Source organism: Elephas maximus, chromosome 15, assembly GCF_024166365.1.
Source record: "Elephas maximus indicus isolate mEleMax1 chromosome 15, mEleMax1 primary haplotype, whole genome shotgun sequence".
In the NCBI taxonomy this organism is placed as follows: domain Eukaryota; kingdom Metazoa; phylum Chordata; class Mammalia; order Proboscidea; family Elephantidae; genus Elephas; species Elephas maximus.
In genome coordinates, this window is record NC_064833.1 from 81,910,640 (window position 1) to 81,936,592 (window position 25,953).

The window sequence follows — 25,953 nt, forward strand, 5'->3', positions numbered from 1 at the left end:
CTGTTAAATGATCCTCCATTACTTAGGCAACTCTGCTAGGTGGCAGAGTTTTCTGTCCTGCACCCCTGTAGTGCCTCTTGGGCTGGGCTCTCCTTAGTGTGGGTTGATAAAGTGGAGAAGTGGGATCTTTATAATCATTACATTCCATGTACATAATCAAGTCACTTTAAGGGAAGCACAGTTTCAGGTTTCTAAAATTAATAAAAATATGGAACCGTTTGGACAATTAAGAGTTCAGGAAGCAAGGGGGTTTGCAACAGGGTAATTGCCAGCTAGAGACGTAAACCATTTGGGGGCAATAGAGATTTGGGTAATTGACACTGTTTTCTTTATATGGTTCTGCTTATCTGTATCTTTCTCCCTCTCCCCAACCAGTCAGTCATCTGAAATAGCATGAGACATTAGGTGTTTGGAGAAAGAAGGAGAAGAAATTACTGATTAGGAATCATTTTTGTGTCCCTCCATTCTGTTAGATGTAAACCACCCCGTACCTCCTTCGAAGGAGGGTGATAACGATTTGCCACAGTATGTAACACTGGATAGATGCTCAGGTCTGATGAGTATAAATGTAATTGTCATTAATTAATTTACCTCTGAACATTTCGGAGTCCAGGACAAAGACAGATAAAAGTCTATAATTTATCTCCCATTCTACATGAAAACAGCTCTTACTTCAAGGGCAGAGAATTCACTACTGAACACTTGTTGAGGGCCTGGGATTTAAACCTAGGGGACTGTTCTGCAAGCTTAATTATCATGAATATGCAACGAAAAGCACTGTTCTTGAATTTAAAGAGTTCATAAAGATTCGTCCCTACAGGAGACAAAGAAAATAACAAAAGAAGCCTATACGGAACCAAACCGAACCCAGTGCCGTTGAGTCTATAGAAACCCCCTTTTAGCCTATCCCTAATAGTATATGTTGAAACTGAGCTGACTACTGTTGCCTGCATTTGCCGTCCTGGGAAGGACCATCCTCCTTGCTCTGGTGTGGGAGTTCTGCTTCCGCTCCAAAGGCCATCGGTGCATCAGAAGCAAACGCCTCTGTGCTACAGAGGTTGACAATAAAACAGTTTTTGAGGAAGATTTTTCTTGCAGATGTGTTAGTATGGACAGGAAGAGGGAGGAATACAGCTATGAGCATCAGCTCCATTTCAGCTGTGCCCGGTGTTTCCATAACTCCCAAGCCCGGCGCTCTCCCTGCCGAAGTACAGACTCCTGTAACCTATTGCCTGCTTGGTGTACCACATGCCGGTCACAGAAACAACTCACTGTTGTCTTGCTCTCTAAACTGTCTTTCCCCCTCGGTTCTCTCTCTCTTTTGATGATGTGGTCAACCGCTGAGCATCAAAATTTGGGTCACTTTTAGCTCTCCCCTCTCCTGGGAAAGCTCCAGTCTAGTCTGAGCCACATTCTGGGGATTCAGCTTCCTTGTGTCTTTTGTCTCTATTTCATAGGTCTTTTAATTCCAGCCTTTGTTACCTTCCACCTCAAGGATGGCCATAAGACTCTGCTCTTGTCTCTTACTTTAGTCTTACCTTCGTCCAGTCCACCCCATGCTCAGTGCAGAGGAAATATAAAGTCTCGTTTCCAGGCAGTGGCATTTACTGTCTGCACAGGCAAACCACCACCAGCCTTTCTCACAGTAACTATGTCTCCCATTTTCTCACTGCACACCTCACTGTCCACCATACTCCAGGCAGAGCGGACTCCAGCAGGGGCAACGTGGGACAAGCCCGTCCTTGGACATAGCCTGGGTGTTTCTGAGTGTGTGTGTGTATGTGTGTCAAAACCATGGATGACAATAAGTTAAAGAAAGTGTAGAATGCATTGATAAAAAACAGACTTAAGGTGTCCCAGTATGCTTACTGCCTATGTTAGTATTGCTGATTAGGGATAGAAAAAAATGAAACCAAACCAAACCCAGTGCCATCGAGTCAATTTTGACTCATAGCGACCCTATAGGACAGAGTAGAACTGCCCCATAGAGTTTTCAAGGAGTGCCTGGCAGATTCAAACTGCCGACCCTTTGGTTAGTAGCCGTAGCACTTAACCACTACGCCACCAGGGTTTCCAAGGGAAATAGTAAAGAGGAAATTTTCAGAGGAGTCTAAATCATTGACTTTAGAGCCATTTTTATTGTGAGGTGGTTTAGATTAAAAAAGAATAAAATGAGTAATCTAGATTAATTGAGTTCTCTCTTTATCATTAAATAAGATTTTTACAGATTTCTGATACACCATTTGTCAAGAATTTCTTTGTTCTGCAAGTTAAACGACAGAGGGATGCAGAACTAAGGGGACCGTTTGATGCAGTAATGCTCCCTTTGAGTCTCAGGGAAGACCTCATAGATGGTTCGGGCATGCCGTTGCATCTAAGTGACTTGCCCAGACAGCAAGCATAGTGAATGTTAAAACCCAAGACTCATAACTCCTGAACTAGAGCTACAAGTTCTGCTGTTTTCCTGTCATTTTTTCTTACTCTCAGAACAATAACCCTAGTCCTTAAAATTAATTTCTAGTGATTCAAAAGTTAATGGACTGTCAGAGTTTCAAAAATTGATCTGTTGCCATTAATATTGTTATTGACTTTAACAACAGAAGGTATAGAAAATAAAATCCTAAATTTAAATTGCACAAAAATAACAACGGTAGTCAAATAAATTTCAAAGGTAAAATGCTATTTTTTTTTTAAATCAGACAATGCTTAGTTGTTTCCAGTTTCTGGTTTTAAAGGAAACTACTTTGTGGGTAAAACTTACGTATATTTCAAAGAAAACTTCTGAGAATGAATAGTCTATACATTAGGAGCCCTGTTGGCACAGAGGTTAAGAGCTTGGCTGCTAACCGAAAGGTCAGCAGTTCAAATCCACCAACCACTCCTTGGCAACCCTATGGGACAGTTCTGCTGTGTCCTATAGGGTCGCTATGAGTCGGAACCAACTCCAAGTCGCCTAACAACAACGATATATACATTAGTAATTTGGAATATCATTGAGAAAGAAGATTAAATGAGAAAATTACTTTCAATAGATTTTTTTTTTTTAATGATACAAAGAATAAGTTTCCCGGAACCTGGGGTTCTAGGTGGGTATACTCAGCCTTTCTGAGCCTCAGCCTCAGCATTTGTAAGATAGAGCTATTTGCAATTATTAGAAAAATCAGCTGAGATTATGTATGTGAAAACAAGTAGCATTGCGATCACATTTCATTTTTCTACTGAAGGAAAATTTGAGCTTTGAACTTAGACTTTTAAAAATTAAATTTTTTTTTACATCTAATGTGTTTTTGGAGTTTTATAAGGGCAGTAGTCAGCTTGAAATGAGATATCTATTTTTATTGATGAAGACATATATTTGAAGTCATTCCTCAAAAGTAATGATTAGATCAGACTTGTGTAATGGAGGGAAGAGTAGTAAGTGAGCCGCTTGAAACCCCTTTTGTTCTGGAGACAGTGGACCCAGCAAGGTGCAGGAAACACGGGGGAGGGTGACTCTGAGAGCGTATGGTCAGGGTGTCACTGGAGGCACACTTATGGGGCAGCGTGCTCTGCAGCCAGCTGTCCCTGAAAAGGCCAGTCAGCATGGACCCGATCTGTACCACGTTCCAGCTGGCCTGGAGTCACACATGTTACCCCTTACGGCAAAAGAAAATGTTTTGGAAGTTTCCTTTAAAAAAAACCTAGTGTAGGCTATCACTGTATTTATTGCCAACTCAGAATAATACTTCCCTTCTCTCTGCTTAATTTGGTGGATGACTCACAGTCACCTCGTGGTCTTCTTCCGAGCAGACATGGAGATAATGCACATGTCAAAAGAAATTGCTCTGTGCATTAGCACTAAATTCACAAATGTAAATATCTTTGAAGAAATTATTAAAATTATAATTCTTTCTTGTTAAAATATAAAGTTAGAACTTAAGAAATGAAAGCTAAGATATAAATATTTCTCCCTTTGCTGTCTTCAAGTATTTATCCACTCAACAAATATGTCCTAAATGTTCTTTGTGCTAGACACTCTGGGAAAGACCAAAATGAGTGAGTCCTGTGTACAGAGAGTTTATAACCTGAGAGTGAAAATACCATTCACACATTTATTTATAATAGATCATAATCAGAAGCCCAAGGAAATAACAGTATTGATACCAGTGGAATACATTTGGGCACCTAACTGGCAAGTTTTTTATTGAAATGTCTCAAAGTCACAGCTTATTGTGAGTGTTTTTTATTCTAAAATTTTTTTAAAATGCTGAATTTAGAGAATAGTTTGGAGCTCATCCTCTCTGTCACTTCAGGCATATAAGTGGTACGAGCTTGGGCACAAGAGAGGACACTTTGCATCTGTTTGGCAGCGATCCCTCTACAACGTGAAAGGACTCAAAGCTCAGCCGTGGTGGACCACGAAGGAAACGGGCTACACAGAATTGGTGAAGGTGAGGATTAGCTCGGACACCAGCCTTCCTGCGTCTTTGTCTGTGTCCTGCTTGTTGTCAGAGAATGTTATCGTGGTAGGGAATGTCAGAGAGGGTATAACGTTTCTTTCCACTGATACTTGAAAAAGGACCTTTTCATCCCATTAGGCAAACGTTTATTTCAGATGGAGGAGAAGGGAATTGTCTGGAGTAACAATTTTCAATCTTTTTAGCCTGAAGACCTTTTTGCATACTTAAAAAGTATTGAGAACCCCCAAGGAACATTTGTTTATAGATTATATTTGTCAATATTTACTGTGTTAGAAATTAAAATGGAAAAAAATGTGATATTTATGAATTCTTTAAAAAGATAATATGTTAATATAAATAACTTCAAAATTTTATAAATGCAATGAGAAGATTGGCATTGTTTTACAATTTTGCAAACCTCTTTAATTCCTGGCTTAGCGGAAGGCAGCTGGTCAGTACCTCCTCCACGAGGTGGTGTTACCACACACATCAGAATGGTGGTGTTACCACACATCATGTGACCTCTGGAGAACTCCACTGTGTGCTTGTGTGAGAGTAAGAGTGAAAGCGCACATCACTTCTTCATATTACTGAGAAAACAATTTTGGTGTCCTAGGCGCTCTGAAAGGGTCCAGGGATCCCCCAGGTGTCCCAGAACCACTCTGAGAACCACTGATCCTGAGGCTATGAAAAAAATTAGATACAAATATTTTTAGAAAACGTTCTGGTAGGTTTGTGGTAAAGAGAAACTAGGTGATTTGAACAACTTAATGGCTTAAAAAAAATGGAAGCCTTCAGATTGGTAAATTAAATTCAAACTGTAACTCAGCCATCTTTTTAATGATTATGCTAGATCTGAAGTTTGCCTTGCTTAGGTAAGCCCCTTCTTCTTAGACACATTATTAAAATGAGAGGTTAATTAACTCATAGTTTCAATAACATTGTTTTCTGCTCAAAATGTTAGAGATGTCACCCATCTTACAAATTAAATTGGCTTCAGTAGTCTGGCCTGAGAATGTACCTGCCTTTTATGCATTGTCTATATTGGGAAATATTCTGATTTTCAAATAAATTATTTTACATCTAATGGAGGGAGGAAAAAGCAACAGTGACAAAATATTGATAATTCTAGAATCTGGGTGATGGGTATATAGAGGTTTATTATACTATTTTCTCTTCCTTTGGATAGATGGTTGTCATGGATTGAGTTGTGTCCCCCAGAAATATGTGTCAACTTGGCTAGGCCATGATTCCCAGTATTGTGTGGTTGTCCTCCATTTTGTGATCTGATGTGATTTTCCTATGTACTGTAAATCTTAATCTCTACCTGTGGTTGATGAGGCAAGATTAGGTTGTGTTAAAGAGGATTAGGGTAGGATGCAACACCTTACTCAGGTCACAGCCCTGATCTGAGGTAAGGGGAGTTCCCCTGTGTGTGGCCTACATCACCTTTTATCTTAAGAGATATAAAAGGAAAGAGAAGCAAGTAGAGAGAGGGACCACATACCACTAAGAAAGAAGAGCTGGGAGCAGAACATGTCCTTTAGACCTGGGGTCCCTGTGCTGAGAACCTCCTAGAACCAGGAGACAGAGAAAGAGAGCTATAACACCGGAGGTGGGGCAAGATGGCAAGAAACAGTGGCAGCAGAGCCGGGAGACAAGCACAAGATGGCACGGGAGCCAATTCATGGAGCAAGAGACAGCTGAGCACCTTTGAGCAGGAGGCTTCCTGCCAGAGTGGGGTGCCTCTGGGCACTAATAGGCAAAGCTAAAGAGCTTTGTAACAGTTGGCTGAGCAGGGCAGAGGTCTGGCCGAGGGGCCAAGGGCCAGAGAGAGGCCTGCATGTGGACACGGCTGAGAAGAGGCTGTCCTGATCGACGCAGACCTTCCTCCAGAGGTGACGGAGAGAGAGCCTTCCCCATGAGCTGGTGCTCTGAATTCTGACTTCTAGCCTCTTAAATTGTGAGAAAATAGATTTCTGTTTGTAAAAGCCGTCTGTAAAGCCACTTGTGGTATTTCTGTTGTAGCAACACTAGATAACTAAGACATTATTTAAAAATTTTCATACTTTTTTGATAAAGAGCATCTCGAATATAATGTATGTCTAAGACTTAAAAGACTTCACTGATTAATTTGGTTTCCTGGGAGAAGAGAGAAGTTACAAGTTAGTTTTAATGTACTTTCGTTAAATAGGTCTTGCTTGACCTTGTTTATTCCGCGTTTCATTATAAAGGCACAGTTTATAATTATCATAATCTAGGTGTAAAGTGGTTTGCCTTCAGTTACCCTATGATAGTCTTTAAACCCTGCTGTGGTAACAATGGTTTAAAGAGGTCCCATGTCTAAAGCAGAACTAGTGCAGGCACAGCATCTTCCTTGGTAAGGCTGCTGCATTTAGCCCTGCCAGTGATTCTCTGCTTTGTAGAGACCATATGACATTCTCCATCAGGTCGCATGACATTGAGCTCTTCTGATTCTCCTCTGCCATCTAAACTCTTTTCTTGGTCTCTGTGAGGTTTTTCATCCTATTGCAGTGTTTAGGATGCTTTTAAGTTCAAGTAACAGAAATGCAGCTCTAGACTGGCTGAAACAACAAGGAACTTGATTGTCGCACATTACCGGAAGCCCAGAAGTAGAGTAGATTTCGGGTATGGTATGATCAGGAGGAAGATTTCCTTGGTTCTACATTTCATCCTTGATCATATTTCTCCTCATGCTGATTTATTGCAAGGTGGCTGCCAGCAACTGGGACAACAGGGTACCCAGGAGGAAAAAGGGGGAACATACCTCTCCATCAACCAAGGAACAAAAATCTTTCCTTAGGGCTGATTGAGCCCAATTAAGTCATATTTCCGTCCTGGGTTAATCACTGGCAAGGAGCTATGAGATTATCCTTAAATCAGCGGACGAAGCCCTGGGGCTGTGAAAGGATTTACTTCCTCTAAATTACGTGGAGTACCTGGGGAAGGGTGGGTGCCCACACAAAACTAGGGTTCTGCCAGGAAGGAGGAAGGCACACAGTGGACGTAGGGAAGGCAGCCTACAGTGTTTAGTAACCCTGCCACCTGTGGACATGCACTCGGAACCAAGCATTGCTCTCTGCTCTCTCTTTTCCTTTTCTTGTCATTTATTTTCTAAGAAAGCTTTTTCCACTCTGGACCAACTACTGTGAAAATTTCGACCAAAGCTATGCTCCCCAAGCTGACTTCTAACTCCTTCTTTTCTATTCTTTATTTAGCTGCATAAAGGCATTGTACTCAATGTGAAAAAGTAACTCACCATGGAATCCCATGGCTAATGCTCTTTTCTAACTTAACGTGTTTGGTTAATGATTCAGCTTTACCCAGAAGACCTGGTTGACCAGTCTTTTATCTATTACCAGTGCTCTTTACTGTCTTCAATCCAGCCAAAATTCCTCCTTCCAGCAGACCTTCCATATGCTACTACATTTTTCCTGGAAGACTCTTCCTTTGCCTCTTTTTCTTTTCCTTCTCTCCTATTCCCTTCACAGTCATCCTTCAGATGTTAGATAAGAACGTAAGTTCTTCTAGCAAGATAAATTGAGTGTCCCTCCTTGCATATATCCAAAAGCCCCTTATGCGTCCTCTTTAAGCGCATAACACACTGTATTCTTTCTCCGTAGCCTCATGACATTGTATTCTCTAAGATGAAGGGGGCCGTGTCATCTTATGCGGGTCTAGCATGGAATCTAACATGTAATAAAAAAAAAAAAAAAATAGGAGCTTAAAAATTAGATTTTCTGTATGAGTTCATGTGAATTTCTACAAACCTTCTTTTCTCTAGTTGTTTCATAGGAGCGTTAGAAGTTGTAGGAATATAAAAGTCTTACTATTTAGCATCCTTTACGTGTGAACAGTTACTGCAGTTGGTATCCTTCTTGGCCTTGCCTGAATGTTGAGGAAATTATTCCTGCTACTGCACTGTGGAAGGGAGGCCTAGGGAGGAAAACTTCCCTTCTCTTAGCTATTTCGGGAGCAAGCACCAAGGGCATTGTTTCCTGGAAATTGTTGCTGTATAAGGGAAGAATATTTAGAATGTCCAGTGTTTCCTTTGAAAATTCGAACACACAGTTGCTTATAAAAACACTACAGATGAGGTAGGGCTTTGGAATGATAGAGGGAATATCACTGTAAAGTTACCCCTCCATTAAACCATCTAAAACATTGGCAAAAATGGTCAAAATCAAATTTTTTTTTAACTCTGTAAGTTATCCAAAAGCTTGTAACAATCAAAACCCAAAAAAAAAAAAAAAAAATCTAAGGAGCATTTATTGACGATAAAGTGTTGAATCTCATTAAAAACAGAAAAGTCTGTGGTATAGTAACTGGACTGAGCCTTAAAAACCAACAGCCTTGCAGCCACTAAAACCTGCTGCCACTGAGTCAATTTCAACTCACAGTGACCTTAAAGGACACAGTAGAGCTGCCCCATAGAGTTTCCCAGGAGCGCCTGGTGAATTCGAACTGCCAACCTTTTGGTTAGCAGCTATAGCACTTAATCACTACAACACCAGGGTTTCCTTGCAGTCACTAAAAGCAGTCACTAGAGGAGGTAAATCAGGTTTGGGGCTGCTCAAAAAGTCCCATCTGCAAACCATTGTCACTACTTGACACTACCTCACACTCCCCGAAAAGCCCCGTTCTCAGGACTCTGTTATTTGACCTTATTTGAGAGAAACACTCTATCTCCAGGGTGTTTGTCAAAACAGTCAGTGGCTTTTTTTTTTTTTTTTAATCACAGCTACCTGAGGCTACAATACTAATTGAGGCAAATAAGAGCTGATGAAAAACTAAAAAAAAAAGGACCTGAGAACAATATGTCCATAAAGGTATCTGAAAAGACCTAACATATTTCTGGAGATATATGAGGTCACATGCATTTACAGGGCAGCGTGTATGCCCAGGAAGTACCTGAGAGGGCCGCAGTCTCTCACTTCTGCCTGACCTTGAGGCCTTACAGAAGTAGGAAGTAAAGGTTAGAGTTATGTTATGGACTGAATTGTGTCCCCCCAAAATATGTGTCCACTTGGTTAGGCCATGATTCCCAGTATTGTGTGGTTGTCCTCCATTTTGTGATTGTAATTTTCCTATGTATTGTAAATCCTAATCTCTACCTGTGGTTAATAAGGTAGGATTAGATTATTTTAAAGAGGATTAGGGTGGGATTGTAACATCCTTACTAAGGTCACATCCCTGATCCAATGTAAAGGGAGTTTCCCTGGGGTATGGCCTGCATGGCCTTTTATCTTAACAAGAGATGACAGGAAAGGGAGCCGAGCAGAGAATTAGGGACCTCATACCACCAAGAAAGCAGTGCCGGGAGCAGATCACATCTTTTGGACTTGAGGTTCCTGCGTGGAGAAGCTCCCAGACCAAGGAAAGATTGATGGCAAGGACCTTCCTCCAGAACCAACAGAGAGAGAAAGCCTTCCCCTGAAGCTAGCACCCTGAATTTGAACTTTCAGCTTACTAGACTGTGAGAGAATAGATTTCTCTTTGTTAAAGTCATCCGCCTGTGGTATTTCTGTTACAACAGCACTAGATGATTAAGACAGAATTTGGTACCAGGAGTGGGGTACTGCTCTAATACCCAAACCCAAACCCAGTGCCATCGAGTCGATTCTTACTCATAGCGACCCTATAGGACAGGATAGAACTGCCCCATAGAGTTTCTAAGGAGTGCCTGGCGGATTCGAGCTGCCAACCCTTTGGCTTGCAGCCGTAGCACTTAACCACTACATCACCAGGCTTTCCACTGCTCTAATAATAAAAAAAAAAATAGATACCTAAAATGCAGAAGTGGTTTTAAAACTGTGAATGGATAGAGGACTCAGAAGAAAGTGAGGAGAGCTGTTACACTGGAGGCAGCACAGACTACAAGAAGCAGCAGCAGAGGGCCGGCAGCACCAGAACAAGGAGACCAGTGCCAGACAGCACTGGAGCCAACCCACAGAGCAAGAGAGCTGAGTGCCTGTGCACAGGAAGCTTCTTGGCACAGTGGGGTACTTCCACGCACTTATTGGTGGAGCTACAGAGCTTTGGAACACTTGCCCCAGCAGGGCAGATGTGGGTGTGAGGCCCCAGGGCCGAGAGGCCAAGGAACCAGGAAGCAGAAGCTGAAGACACAAGGAACACAGGAAGCTGAGGTGCCTCAGTCTCAAAAGATACGGTTGTGACCTCTGGGGTTTAAAAGGGTGGAACCATGGCCTCTGGTGTTTCTAAGGGTGAAGTCACCACTCAGATGGACTAGGAAACTTGTGTGCCTAAAGCCAAGAGAATGGAGTTGCCTTTCCAGTGGGCCTGGAAGGCAGAGCTGAAGCCCAGAGCCAAGGGGCCTTCACTCAGAATTCAGCTAGTGTAGCCAGTACCTAGAGTTTGGAGGGCAGGGACATTGTATATAGGGTCTCAGAGAGCAGAGGATTATTTTCAAAGCCTTGAGGGCTAAAGTAATGTGTTCTGCTGACTTGCTTGGTGCCTGTTATTCCTTCTTTCCCTTCAGTTTCTCCCATTTGTAATGGAAATGTCTAGCTTGTGCCTGCCTGTTCCACCATTGTACTTTGGAAGCAGATAACTCATATTCTGGATTTCACAGTTTGTCATGGATTGAATTATGTCCCCCCAAAAATGTGTGTATCAACTTGGTTAGGCCATGATTCCCAGTATTCTGTGGTTGTCCTCCATTTTGTGATTGTGATTTTATGTTAAACAGGATTAGGGTGGGATTGTAGCACCCTTACCATGTTACGTCCCTGATTCAGTATAAAGGAAGTTTCTCTGGGTTGTGGCCTGCACCACCTTTTATCTCTCAAGAGATAAAGGGAAAGGGAAGGTAGCAGAGAGGAGGACCTCATTCCACCAAGAAAGCAGTGCTGGGAGCAGAGACCCGGGGTCCCTGGGCAGAAAACCTCCTAGTCTGGGGGAAGATTGATGAGAAGGCTGACAGAGAAAGCCTCCCCCTGGAGCTGACACCCTGAATTTGGACTTTTAGCCTACTTTACTGTGAGAAAATAAACTTCTCTTTGTTAAAACTATCACTTGTGATATTTCTATTATAGCAGCACTAGATAACTAAGGCACAGTTGAAGAAGAATTTTTGGATTTCAGGCTTAGAGTTAAGACTTTTGCTATGATATGATGGGGTGAATATGTTTTCCATATAGCAAGGACATGAATTTTTGGGGGCCAAAAGGTGAAATGTCGTGGATTGAGTTGTGTCCATCAAAAATATGTGTCAATTTGGTTAGGCCATGATTCCCATATTGTGTGGTTGTCCTCCATTTTGTGATTGTAATTTTCTTATGTGTTGTAAATCCTAATCTCTGCCTGTAGTTAATGAGGCAAGATTAGATTATGCTAAAGAGGATTAGGACGGGATTGTAACACCCTTACTAAGGTCACATCCCTGATCCAATGTAAAGGGGGTTTCCTTGGGGCATGGCCTGCACTGCCTTTTATCTTACAAGAGATGAAAGGAACGGGAAGTGAGCAGAGAGTTGGGGACGTCATACCACCAAGAAAGCAATGCCAGGAGCGCAGTGTGTCCTTTGGACTTGAGGTTCCTGTGTGGAGAAGTGCCTAGACCAAGGGAAGAATTGATGACAAGGACAGTCCTCTAGAACTGACAGAGAGAGAAAGCTTTCCTGTGAAGCCAGCAGCCTGAATTTGGACTTTTAACCTACTAGGCTGTGAGAATAAATTCCTCTTTGTTAAAGCCACCCACTTGTGGTATTTCTGTTACAGCAGCACTAGATGACTAAGACAAGCTGTAAACTAGAGTTGTAAACTGCTACAACATTCAAGGATTACTCCAACATGCCCACGGAGGCCCTCAACAAAGGGAGGAAGAAATATTGATTCAAGGCATTTAAGGAAATCTCTGTCCAATTATTAGCTGACCAGGAAGCTAACTGTCTTAGTCATCTAGTACTGCTATGACAGAAATACCACAGGTGGCTTTATGGATGGCTTTAACAAACAAATCTGTTTTCTCACAGTTTAGAAGGCTAGAAGTCTGAATTCAGGGTGCTGGCTCTAGAAGAAAGCTTTTCTGCTGCCTCTGGAGGAATGTCTTTGTCTTCTTCCAAAATCTGTGGGCCCACTGTTCCCTGGAGATATCCATGTGTCTTGGCATCAATATTCCCCTGGGACTAGGAAGTTCTCAGCACAGGGACCCCAGGTCCAAAGAACATGCTCTACTTTCAGTTCTTCTTTGATGATAGTAAGGTCCCTCCCTCTTCTACTTGCTTCTCTCTCCTTTTATCTCTTGTGAGATAAAAGGTGTGACTCAAACAAGGATGTGACTTGAGGAAGGGTGTGGCTTAAGTAAGGATATGGCTTGAGTCACACTGTCTTGTAAGGCGTAGCTCAAGATGTACCCCACACTGATCCTGCCTCATTAACATTTGGAGACTAAGATTTACAGCACATCACAAATGGAGGATAATTATATCAGATCACAAAATGAAGGACAACTACACAATACATGGAATCATGGCCTAGCCAAGTTGACAAATATTTTTGGGAAACACAATTCAATCCATGATACTAACCATGAAGAGACTTCTGTGGCCATACACTACAGCTAATAGAAACGACACAGAATTAATCCAGGAAAGTCACTAAACAAACAAACAGCTATAACAACAAAAATCAACAATGAGAAATGCCAGGAATGGGGAAATGGGTCTGATACAAAAGTTGTCATATTACCGAAAATACCCAGCTTCAAAAATATATATATTACACAACACACAAAGAAACAGGAAGGTATGCCACATACACAAAGAAAAAAAAAAGTCAATAAAAATTGCCTATGAGGGGCCAAGATGTTGGACTTACTAGACACAGTGGCACAGTGGTGGTTAAGGAGCTTGTCAGTTCAAGTCCACCAGCTGCGCCTTGGAAACCCTATGGGGCAGTTCTACTCTATATGGTCACTATAAGTCAGAGTCAACTCAACAACAGTGGTTTTTTTACATATTTTATTACAAATATGTTCAAATAACTAAACAAAACTGTCTACTATGTCAAAAGAATTAAAGGAAAGTATGTTACTGAAGTTTCACTAAATATAGAATATTAATAAGAAGATAGAAATTCTAGAAACAACCAAATAGAAATTCTGGAGTCATAAACTACAGTAAGTTAAATAATTCTACTCAACAGCAGACTTGAGGTAGTAGAAGAAAAAAAATCATCAAAATTGAAGCTATTTCAATTGAGATTATCCTCTCTAAGGAAAAAGAAACCTGTGGGACACCATCAAGCATACCAACATGTGTAATAAGACTATCAGAAGAAGAGAGAGAAAAGAGGGCAGAAAGATTATTTGAAGGAATAATAGCCAAAAAACTTCCTAAATTAGATGAAAAACATTAGTCCGCACATCTAAGAAGCTCAACGAACTTCAGGTAGGATAAACTCAAGAAATTCATAGACGCATCGTAGTCAAAATATCAAAAGTCAAAGACAAAGTGAGAATTTTGAAAACAACAAGAGAAAGACTCATAGCATAAAAGGAACCCTCAATAAAATTAACAGCTGATTTCTCATCAGAAACCATGAACCCGAAGGGTGTGGAATGATATTGAAATGCTGAAAGAAAAAGAGTATCAACCAAGAATTTTATATCCTAGAAAACCCTGCTTCAAAAATGAAGGAGAAATTAAGACATTCTCATATAAATAAAAGCTGGGAGAATTTGTCAGGAGGAGACCTACCCTACAATAAATACTAAGGAAAGTCGTCACTCTGAAAAGAAGGGACACTACATGGTATCTCGAATCCACATGAAGAAATAAAGAGCTAAAGATAACTAAATGAGTAAATAAAAAAAGAGAATAAAAAACATCCATAATGTATGTTACTCTTTTCTTCTACTTGACTTTGTAAAAAAAGCATAAAGCAATAATTATAAAATGCGCTGATGGGCTTATAATGTTTAAAGATACAATAGCGCAAAGGAGGGAGAGAGGAAGGAGCTATATTGTAACAAAATTTCTGCATCATATTGAAATTAAGTATTAAGCCAAGCTAAATTTGTTTTAATTTAGTGTGCTAGTTCTGATTCCCACAGCAACTACTAAGAAAATAACAAAAAGGGACAACCAGGTAACTAAAATGGTATACTGATAAATATCTATTTGATAGAGAGGAAGGAAATAATGGAAGAGTACAGGAAAAAAGACATAAGACACATGAAAAAGAAATAGCAAATGACAGCCATAAATCCTACTTTATCAGTAATTACATTAATTGTAAATGGTTCAAACACTCCAATTAAAAGAGAGACATTGGCAGACTAGATAAAGAAAATATGATCCAACTATATACTGTCAATAAGAAACACACTTTAGAATTAAAGATACAAACTTGTTGCAAGTAAAAGGATGGGGAAAGATACAGTATGCAAACAAAACCAAAAGGGAGCTTCAGTGGATTTACTAATATCAGACAAAATAGACTTTGAGACAACAAATGTTATTAGAAGTAAAGAAGAACATTTCATGATAAGATCAATTCTTTAGAAGACATATAATTATAAACATACATGCACCTTGTAACACAACCCCAAAATGCATGAAGCAAAAATGGATAGAAAGAAGAAATAAACAATTCCCCAATAATAGTTGGAGATTCTAATATCTCACTTTGAATAATGGACAAAACAAGGATAAAAATGGGAATAAAAACAAGGAATGGAAGACTTGAACAGGATTAAAAAACAACTGGACTAACCTATCGATAGACACTCTATATAATTACAATATACATTCTTTTCACGTTTCCATGGAACATTCTCAAGGTTCCCAAGACAGTAATCTTTATAGAAGCAGACTGCCACATCTTTCTCCTGTGGAGTGGCTGGTGGGTTTGAACCTCCTACCTTTTAGTTAGCGGCTGAGCAGTTTAACCACTGTGCCATCAGGACTCCTATTTTAAAAATATGTTCTCTCACCACAGTGGAATGAAATTAGAAATCATTAACAAAGGAAATTTGGGAAATTCACAAATATGTGGAAATTAAACAACACACTCCTAAATAACCAACGGGTCCAGGAAGAAATCACCAGAGAAATTAGAAAATGCTTTGGGATAAAGAAAAACAAAAACAGCATAACAAAACTTCTTGTAGTAAAACCCATGTACACGGCTGGCGGAAATGTAAAATGGCGCAGCCACTTTGGAAGAAAGTTTGACAGCTCCTGAAGTGGTTAAACACAGAGTTACCACACGATTCAGCAATCCCACTCCTGGGTGTATATCCAAGAGAAATGAAAATACATGTTCATATAAAAACTTGTACATGAATATTCATAGCAGCAGTATGCATAATAACCAAAAAATAGAACCAACCAAAGTATCTATCAACTGATGAATAAATAAAATGTGATATATCCATGCAATGGAATATTGTATGGCAATAAAAAGTACTGATAAATGGTACAACATGGGTGAACCTCAAAAATATTATGATAAGTGAAAGAAGCCAGTGACAGACCACATATTATTTAATTCCATTTATATGAAATGTCCAGATAAGGCAAACCCATTGAGACAAAAAGTAAATTACAAATTGTCAGGGACTGGGGAAGGAGAGAAAGGGGAAATTAAATTTTAATTGAGTGAATTTTATGGTATGTGAGTTGTAACTCAATAAATCTGTTAAAAATGGGAAACTACGATAGTATCTTATAGTTCATGTGTGTCATAAATAAACAGACTTCTGGGGGGTTCATGAAGAATCTAATGTAATCATCAGTGGAACAATATAGTGAAGCTGTTTAGAACACAGGTTTCCTGGCCACATTGGCTGGTTCTGTATGTTTTATTCATCCCTTCCTAGCTCTGTGACATTGAGTAAGACATTGAGTGACACTTCTTTATGTTTTGATTTCATTATTTGCAAAATGACTATGGTAATAATATCTGTTTCATGGGTAGTTCAGAAGATTAAATAAGTAAATAGAAAATGCTCAGTATTAGTTATTGTTATTATTTATTATGATGATTTATAATTTTAAGTTATTTATTATCTTATTTCCATGGGAATATGTATATTTCCTAATTTCTAAAAAATGACTTGGAAAGACAATTTTGAAATACTTATTAAAAGAATAATATAACAGCTATCATGGATTAAATGCCTCCTATTTACCATCAGCATGCTGAGAACTTTGGTATATATTTCTAATCTTTGCAACTACTCTGCAAGATAGCCGTTATTGTGCCTGTTTATCTATGAGTAAATTAAGGATTAGAGAAGTTGAAAAATTTTCCCAAGATCACATATTTGATGGTGACAAGGCTGAGATTTGAACCAACGTGTCCTTGTCCTCAAATTCCATATCCTAGTCAGTGTCTCAGTAGTGGAGCCCTGGTGGCCGTAGTGGTTAAGAGCTTGGCTGCTAACCATAAAGGTCGGCAGTTGAAATCCACCAGCCACTTCTTGGAAACCCTATAGGGCAATTCTACCCTGTCCTATAGGTCTGCTGTGAGTGGGAGTTGGCCCAGTGGCAACAAGTAGTATTTAGTAGTATCTCAATAGTGCCCTCAACATTATTAGTATCTGCTTTTATGTCTTATCTCCTTCTCCTTTTTGTCAATCAAGTGTTCATTTCAACGTTCTTTTCCCCTGGTCTTCTTTATTTTAACTCTGCCTGTGTTAAGCTATACATTAAAAAAAAAAAAAAGCAGTAGTCCTTACATGTTTGACTCATGGTGACCCCATGTGTGTTCAGAGTAGAACTGTGCTCCTTAAGGACCTCAGGGGCTGATTTTTCAAAAGTAGATCACCAGGCCTTTCTTTCGAGGAGCCTCTGGGTGCACTCTAACCTGCAACCTTTTGGTTATCAGCCGAGAGTTAACCATTTGTACCTCCCAGGGACTAAGCTGTGCATTAGGAAAGGAAGGAACAAGGCCTGGACCTTAACCACAGTCCTGCAACATTGAATCTCAAGCGCTCCACACAGTTTGTATTCAGCTCAGTGCTGTGTGATGTGCTTTACTTTTGCTAACTACCTTTATTTATAGGAATGTTAATATTGTATCTGGTTATGACATTAAAAAAAAAAAAAAGTAATTTCAAGGTGACCATTTGCCAATAATGACTGACAAAAAAGAGCCTACCGCGTGACGAAGTAAATGTAGAGGAAGAACAGGGCACCAAGACTGGAGGAAGACTCATTAACAACCTGCGTTATGCTGATGACACAACCTTGCTTGCTGAAAATAAAGAGGACTTGAAGTGCTTACTGATGAAGATCAAAGACCACGGACTTCAATATGGATTACAACTCAACATAAAGGAAACGAAAATCCTCACAACTAGACCAATAAGCAATATCACAACAAATGGAGAAAAGATTGAAGTTGTCAAGGATTTCATTTTACTTGGATGCACAATCAACACCCATGGAAGCAATAGTCAAGAAATCAAAAGATGCATTGCATTAGGCAGATTTGCTTTGAGAGACCTCTTTAAAGTGTTGAAAAGCAAAGATGTCACCTTGAAGACTAAGGTGCACCTGACCCAAGCCATGGTATTTTCAAACACCTCACGTGCATGCAAAAGTTGGACGATGAATAAGGAAGACTGAAGAGGAATTGATGCCTTGGAATTGTGGTGTTGGCCAAGAATATTGAATATGCTATGGACTGCTAAAAGAACAAACAAATCTGTCTTGGAAGAAGTACAACCAGAATGCCCCTTAGAAGCAAGGATGGGAAAACTATGTGTCAGATACTTTGGACATGTTATCAGGAGGGACCAGTCCCTGGAGAAGGACATTATGCTTGGCAAAGTAGAGAGTCACCAAAAAACAGGAAGACCCTCAGCGAGGTGAACTGACACAGTGACTGCAACAGCAGGCTCAAGCATAGCGATGATATGAGGTGGCGCGGAACTGGGCAGTGCTTCATTCTGTTGTACCTAGGGTTACTATGAGTCAGAACTGACTCAATGCCACCTAATAACAACAACGTTAGGAAATGCCAGGACCCATTGACCGTTTAGTTGACAAACTTTTACGAGATTTTCTTCCTTTTCCAGTGTACAGATTTGAATACTATGGATCAGACCTTGGACCACACCCAGGCATTGACATCTTGAAGCGGAAGTCTTCTACATCTTATAGCTGCCATGTTTGGACAAAATCCTTTTAGAATAATTGCCCAGATTCTGGCCCTTAAGTGACTATTAGCAGCACTTTTTACACTAAATTATTCCTACTGTACATCCAGTGAGGTATAAAGAGCAATTTTCCTGAAGGTCTGGGACAGTGTTCAGCGAATTCCTCATCTGTGTTTTTCTCTTTTGTTGAATTGTCCTTGCTGCCCCTTATCGTGTAGCTTGCCAGTTGGCAGCTCTGTGAACTGGGGGTATTAAGAGACTGTGCAACTCAATGCAGAATTTTAGAGAAAAACATTCCAGTGGAGTTTTCTCCTTTAGGTTCATTTTCATTAAAATTGAATGTATTGCTCCCCAAATCACAAATATCAAATCCCAAAGTGCCTTGGGGGTATTTAACATGGAAATTGAAACAAAAATGGATTAAGATTGTAAAAGATCTCTTCTACCTAGAGTAAAGCCACCATACCTTAAGAGTTTTGCCCTTCCTTTTTGAGATTACCTCTTTGATTCCCACTACCCTGTGGTGAGGAGCCCTGGTGGTACAGTGGTTAAGAGCTTGGCTGCCAACCAACAGTTCAGCAGTTCAAATCCACCAGCAGCTCCTTGGAAACCCTGTGGAGCAGTTCTACTCTGTGCCATAGGGTCACTATAAGATGGAGTCGACTCAACAAGTTTTTCTTTTTTAATTCTGTGGCCAATTTTGATATAAACGTGCATGTATAGAAGCCAGTAACAGTGGTACCAGGGCAACAGTCAATAGCAATTGAAAGCTACAGTTTAAAATACCCATTTTGTGGTGGCTTTCCAAACTATGTAATTCTTTGCATTTTTCTCTAGAAAAAAGGAATACTCTTCCACCCTTTTTCTGGGTTTTTCTGAGCAGCTACTCCAATGTAAGTGAAGAGCATCGTAGATAAGTTTACCTTTTCTCATGGTGTAATTTTATGACGTTTAGAGTTGTGCCCAGTGAGACTTTGCCAGCTGGACACAGTGAACAGGAATGATGGATTAGAACGGCACTCTCTCTGTCGTTTTCCTTCAGTCTGTGGCTTTTATTAATTAAGAAATCCATTGAGTATGAATAATGTCACCTGAACAAAATAAGACTTACACAGTAATACATTAGTGGTTCAGCGTTTCTGTCCGTGTCATTAAATATTTGAATGTTTTCACTGAACTGCTTTTGAAATGAAATGGATGGATTGAGAAAGAAGCAAAAAATTTCAGAGTTTACAGAGGGATTAAGCTGTAATTAAGAGGATTAGCAATTTATAATAAAACCAAGTATCCTAGTACAAAGAAATGTTTAAAAGCACTTCCTTAAGATTAACAGAATAGTTTAATCCTATATTTCTAAATCAAAATTTAATCTTTTTGGATTCTGGTAATACTGTTACTACAAACGATAGCTGAACAATGGGCGTCCAGAGAACTCAGGGAGTTTGGTGAAGACGTGATTCAAAGGAGAAACTCCTAAAAGGGTCTCCACCGTTAGAAGCAGGGTTCTTCACCCTTGGGCAAGTCATTTTACCTCTCTGAGACTCAGTTTTGTTTGTTTGTTTGTTTTTAATTTCTGAATTCAAACTAATTACCTCGGTTCCTCCTCTCCTCCAAGGTTTTAGTAAGGCTGAAACAAACGGAGCCCATCACAGACGCTCCCGTGTGCTGTTTAAATGGGAGCCCTTAGGAAGGGCCAGCACTCCACTGAGGTTATAGGAACAAAGGAATAATTCTGTAACATATGGCAGCATTCCGAAAGCATACAGTATTTTATATTCTTTAAGTTATTTTAAACCAAAAAGTCATTTTCTTTCTCACAGCAAAATTGGTAACTTTTAATTATTTGTCAACATGGGGGAAAAAAATAAAGCCTAAAGATTGACTTTGTCTGTGATCCTCTTTGGAAATTAACAGTATAGCATTTGACATTTCAGAATAATTGCAAACTTTCCCTGTCAATTGGGTACTCCATTTGGGGTTCCAGAATTTTTAATCCAGTAGGTCACGCTTTTTATGTTTTAATATCCGTGCACACAGATTCATGACTTAAATATACATACGCACAATACAAAAAAGTGCCAAACAGCGGCTGTCGGGGCACCTCTGACTCCGGCAGCCCCGTGTCTGCAGGGTAGAACTGTGCTCCACAGGATTTTCAATGGCTGCGGCTTTTCCGTAGAAGATCACCAGGACTGTTCCGAATCACCTCTGGGTGGACTTGGACCACCAATCTTTTGATTAGTAGCTGAGTGCTTAGCTATGCGACCCAGAGACTCCGATACACACACACATATGTAACTCGTTCCTTTCTCTGTCAAGCGATTGATTTTACATATCACAGAACGTCTCCTCTTTAGACTTTCAGCCCAGTGAAATTAGGAACTTTTGTGTTTTCGCTCATTCGTGGCTGGCGTTTCTCCTGACAGCCTGGACTGTCCTCTGTATTCTTTCTCCTAGGAGAAGAATCTTTTCCCCCACACTGTCTAGAAAGAGCAAAATTCAGTTCTCTTGGATTCCTCCCTTGCCCCCGTGCAAGGCACCTTATTATTTTCCTGCAGTAAGGAAATGCCAGATGCTTTCCTTTTCTCTTTATCCAGCCTTGAAAAACAAAGAGCTCTGATCCAAATTCATTAGACCCAATGACAGCTTGCTCCTTTAATGCTACAAGTTTCCTTGGGGGTTTTATTAAAATTATCGCAAAGAGAGTTTCTGTGAGGGCATCACACTCACTGTGGTGCTTGCCCTGACCTCATAACTTCAGCTCAGCGCTCAGGAGGACCCCCGCACCGGCCAGGGTTCTTCCTAAAGCAGAGTACACTGCTGCCCGTGTCCTGTCCCTGTGGTGTAAAGTAGAGGCCTGTTCTGGCTGAGATTTAATAAGCTGATTTTATTCCTAAAAATAAGATATATAATTTCTAAAAGAATTAACTATAGCAAGTATCTACTGTATCCAACTAGGCTAAATTTGGTCTACGTCTTACAATTCACCATCCTACTCAGTTCAATCTAACTCCAATTTAATGCCTGAACTTTGCCTAGAATAGCCTTTGGCCACACACTTCTCTTAATGTAGAGTTAGAACCTTTCATGTTACATATACATCTCTGGGACTTTTCTCAGCTACCAATGGCTGTTTTCTCAATGGCCTTTTATTAGCAGCTAATTTTTTTTTTTTAATCACACAGGTACTTACCTAGTCTTGCTTATGTGACTGCGACACCTAAGGTTCTTATGTTTTGTCCACATATTAAAAGCATAGCTTCTCAAAACCACAATGAGATAGATACCATTTCATCCCCACTAGGACAACTAGGGGTGCATCAGCCCTGTGTCCTTTCACCATACCTATTCAATCTGTATGCTGAGCAAATAATCAGAGAAGCTGGGCTCTATAAAGAAGAACACTGCATCATGAGGAAGACTCATTAACAACCTGCAATATGCGGATGACACAACCTTCCTCGCTGAAAGTGAAGAGGACTGGAAGCACTTACTGATGAAGACCAAAGACCACAGCCTTGAGTAGGATTATACCGCAACATAAAGAAAACAGAAACCCTCACAACTGGACCAATAGGCAACATCATGATAAACAGAGAAAAGATGGAGGTTGTCAAGGATTTCGTTTTACATGGATCCACCTATCAAAGCAGCAGTCAAGAAATCAAACGATAAATTGCATTGCGAAAATCTGCTGCAAAAGACCTCTTTAAAGTGTTAAAAAGCAAAGATGTCACTTTGGTGACTAAGGTGTTCCTGGCCAGCCCACACCATGGTATTTTCAGTTGCCTCGTATGCATGTGAAAACTGGACAGTAAATAAGGAAAACCGAAGAAGAATTGATGCCTTTGAATTATGGTATTGGCAAAGAGTATTGAATATACTATGGACTGCCAGAAGAATGAACAAATCTGTCTTGGAAGGAGTATAACCAGAATGCTCCTTAGAAGCGAGGATGGCGAGACTTGGTCTCACATGCTTCGGACCTGTTATCAGGAGGGACCAGTCCCTGGAGAAAGACATCATGCTTAGTAGAGTGTCAGCAAAAAAGAAGACAACCCTCAATAAGATGGATTGACATAGTGGCTGCAACAATGGGCTCAAACATAGCAACAATTGTGAGTATGGTGCCGGACCAGGCAATGATTCATTTTGTTTTACACAGAGCCACAATGAGTTAGAACCAACTCAGTGGCATCTAACAACAACAGCAGGACAACTATGATCAGAAAAAATAGAAAATAACAAGTGTTGGCAAGGATATGGAGAAATTGGAATTATGCATTATTGGTGGGATTATGAAATGGTGCAGCCGCTATGGAAAAGAGTTTGGTGGTTCCTCAAAAAGTTAAACATAGAACTACAATTATGGCTCAGCAATTCCGCTCTTAGCTATATACCCAAAAGACTTGAAAGCAAAGACTCAAACAGATGCATATACACCAGTATTCATTACAACATTATTCACAGTAGCCAAAAGTTGGAAACAACCGGAGTGCCCATCAACATATGAATAGATAAATAAAATGTGATATATCCATATACCAAACCAAACCCATCGTCATTGAGTCGATTCTGACTCATAGCAACCCTTTAGGACAGAGTAGAACTGCCCTATAGGGTTTCCAAGGAGCCACTGGTAGATTTGAACTGCTGACCTTTTGGTTAGCAGCCAAGCTCTTAACCACTGTACCACCAGGGCTCCATATACATATATAATGTGATTTACTCAGCCGTAAAGAGCTATGCATTCTGATAAATGCTATGACATGGACGAACCTTGAAACCATTATCCTGAGCAAAATAAGTAAGGCACAGATTGTATGATACCATTTACATGAAATATCCAGAATAGGCAAATACACAGGGACAAAAATTTATTAGTGGTTACCAAGGGTGGGAGGGAGGTGATGGCTGTACAACACGGTGGATGCAATTAATGTCATTGAATTGTTCTCGTATGGTTAAAATGGCAAATATTTAGTTATATGTATTTCACCACAATTTAAAAAAAAAAGATTCCTTAACCTCAGCAGAACTCCAGTTTTCAAATCAGTCATAAATACTACTTGGTAATAACCAAAGAGTTCATCCCCATTATGACAATATTAAGACAAATTAATGAAAGTGACATTTTCAGTCATGGTGAGAAGGCTGCAAATGAAACCCACCTCTTTGAATATTAAAACAAAAAGCTTAGCTTGTCCCACCTTTTCCATGACCATGTTTTTATTTTGCTCCTATAAATTTACTTTTTCCATTTTGATATAAATTTATTTCTGACCCTCTTCCATGTGTTGTTTGCTTCCTGGGTGGAGCTAATTCTAACTTGACTCTACATTAGTGACTTTTACTTAGCAACTTCCCTTATTTAGCCATCTGCAGTGTTTACCAACAGCCTCAGCAAAAACTTTTCTCTGAAGAAGAAGAAAATTTCAAGCTCAGTTAGACCAATTTTGTTTGATTAGAACAGACTTGAAGTGATTCTGTGTTAAGGTTAAGGCTTCGTAATGACTTTTATCATCGTCTGAGCACATCGTGGAATTGGGGTTTGTCTTAGTTATCTAGGACTGCCATAGCAGAAATACCACAAGTGGAGGGCTCCAACAAACAGAAGTTTATACTCTCACAGTCTAGTAGGCTAGATGTCCAAATTCAAGGCGTCAGCTCCAGGCTTTCTTTCTCTGTTGGCTCTGAAGGAAGGTCCTTGTCATCACTCTTCTCTTGGCCTAGGAGCTTCTCAGAACAGGAACCCCGGGTCTAAAGGACTCACTTTATTCCCTGTGCTGCTTTCTTGGTGGTATATGGTCCCCATGCTTGCTTTCTCTTTTGTGTCTGAAGAAGACTGGCTTAAGGCACAATCTAATCTCGTAGATCTCATCAGTATAACTGCCACTAACCCATCTGATTAACATCATAGCGACAGGACTTATAACACATAGGAAAATTACATCAGATGATACAATGGTGGACAGTCCCACAATACTGGGAATCATGGCCCAGACAAATTAATCTATATTTTTATTTTGGGGGGACACAATTCAGTCCATGACAGTTATACCAATCAAGTAAGGCAAGGAAAGTGCATAGGACAAGAGGCTTAAAGAAGTTAGGTTGAAAATACATCAATATGTAGGCTTCCAGAGTTTCATTTAAAATGGGAAATGTGGTGCTGAGAATGTTTTTCTTACTTTTCTCTCTCTACTACATATTCCTATCATATGACATATCGTTGAAGACACATTTGAGGAACTGGTAAGGGATTTTGAGGATTTGAGGGCTAATAGGATTTTGTTTCTGAATTTCACTGGAAGGCTGGATTACATATTACAAGGTCCATCCAGTCTAGGAGAAAAGAAGAGAAACAGTGAAAATAACCAACTTTTAGAGATATATAGAAAATACGAGTGAAGAAAAATTAAGAACAGATTGAACAATCATTTAAACCTTCCCCTTGAGAAAACTCACATAAATAATAATAAAAGGATACACAGGGTATAAACCTACAAATCAAATACAGAAAAGCAAAAAAAAAAGAAACATGAGAGACAACAGCAGATGAACAATGTCAGCAGGTTTTTTTGAAAACGGAAAACAGAAGAAATAATTGACTTGGCAGATCCAGCTGGAAATTCCATTTATAGATGCCCAGAGTGCAAATATAGCTGAGGTTTAACTCAGAAGGCAAGTGCTGAGGATGGGTTATGAGGCATGTGGCGCTGTAAAAACAACTACAACCATTTATTTCTGAAGTCTGTGTAGCCACAAGAAGAAATGTGAATTAGAAACTGTTGTCTTCTGGCAACCAACTGAAATACAGGCGCTATCAGTTTCTGTTTTCAGATTTATGAAATGGATGAATTTAGGGTCAAGGAAATAATATTTCAGAGAAGACCCTTAAAAATGTAGGCTCTATATGACCCTCCAAGTGCCTGTCGGATTTCCTAGCCAAACAGAACTCTTTGCCATCTCAAACAACTGAATGATACTACGGTGGAGAAAATTCATACTCTCTGTCTCAGTCACACACACAGTCTTACATAATCAACTTTATTTTTTTATCTCCTGTGATCCTCCTGTGAATCTTATATAATGTAGCTCCTTGGTTTGTTCTTTAAAATAACATTCCCAGGTCCCATCCCTAGAGATTTCTCCCTAAACCCAAAAATGTAACTGGAGTATTTCTTTTCAAAGTTGGAGAACACCCCAAGTGTAGTCATTACTTTGGTCTAGAAATATTTACGTTAAACATGTAAGAGATCACGATTGTTGTTATGTTTGTATTCTTTATGTCACCATAAAGAAATGCCAGTAGGTTTAACCCACGTTTTGAGGAGGTGAGCTGTCTTTGGGGTATGCTGT

The 25,953-nt window shown here is 39.9% G+C and overlaps 1 protein-coding gene across 17 annotated transcripts in view; it reads left to right on the plus strand.

Annotated features, from left to right (window-relative positions):
* ASPH (aspartate beta-hydroxylase) overlaps window positions 1–25,953 on the plus strand; it is a 236,926-nt gene that overhangs the window by 185,783 nt on the left and 25,190 nt on the right. For all 17 annotated transcript variants that reach the window (XM_049854244.1, XM_049854240.1, XM_049854242.1 and 14 more), the window contains one exon: window positions 4,293–4,430. In XM_049854244.1, the coding sequence (XP_049710201.1) occupies window positions 4,293–4,430 (138 nt within the window). The remainder of the gene's footprint in view (window positions 1–4,292; window positions 4,431–25,953) is intronic.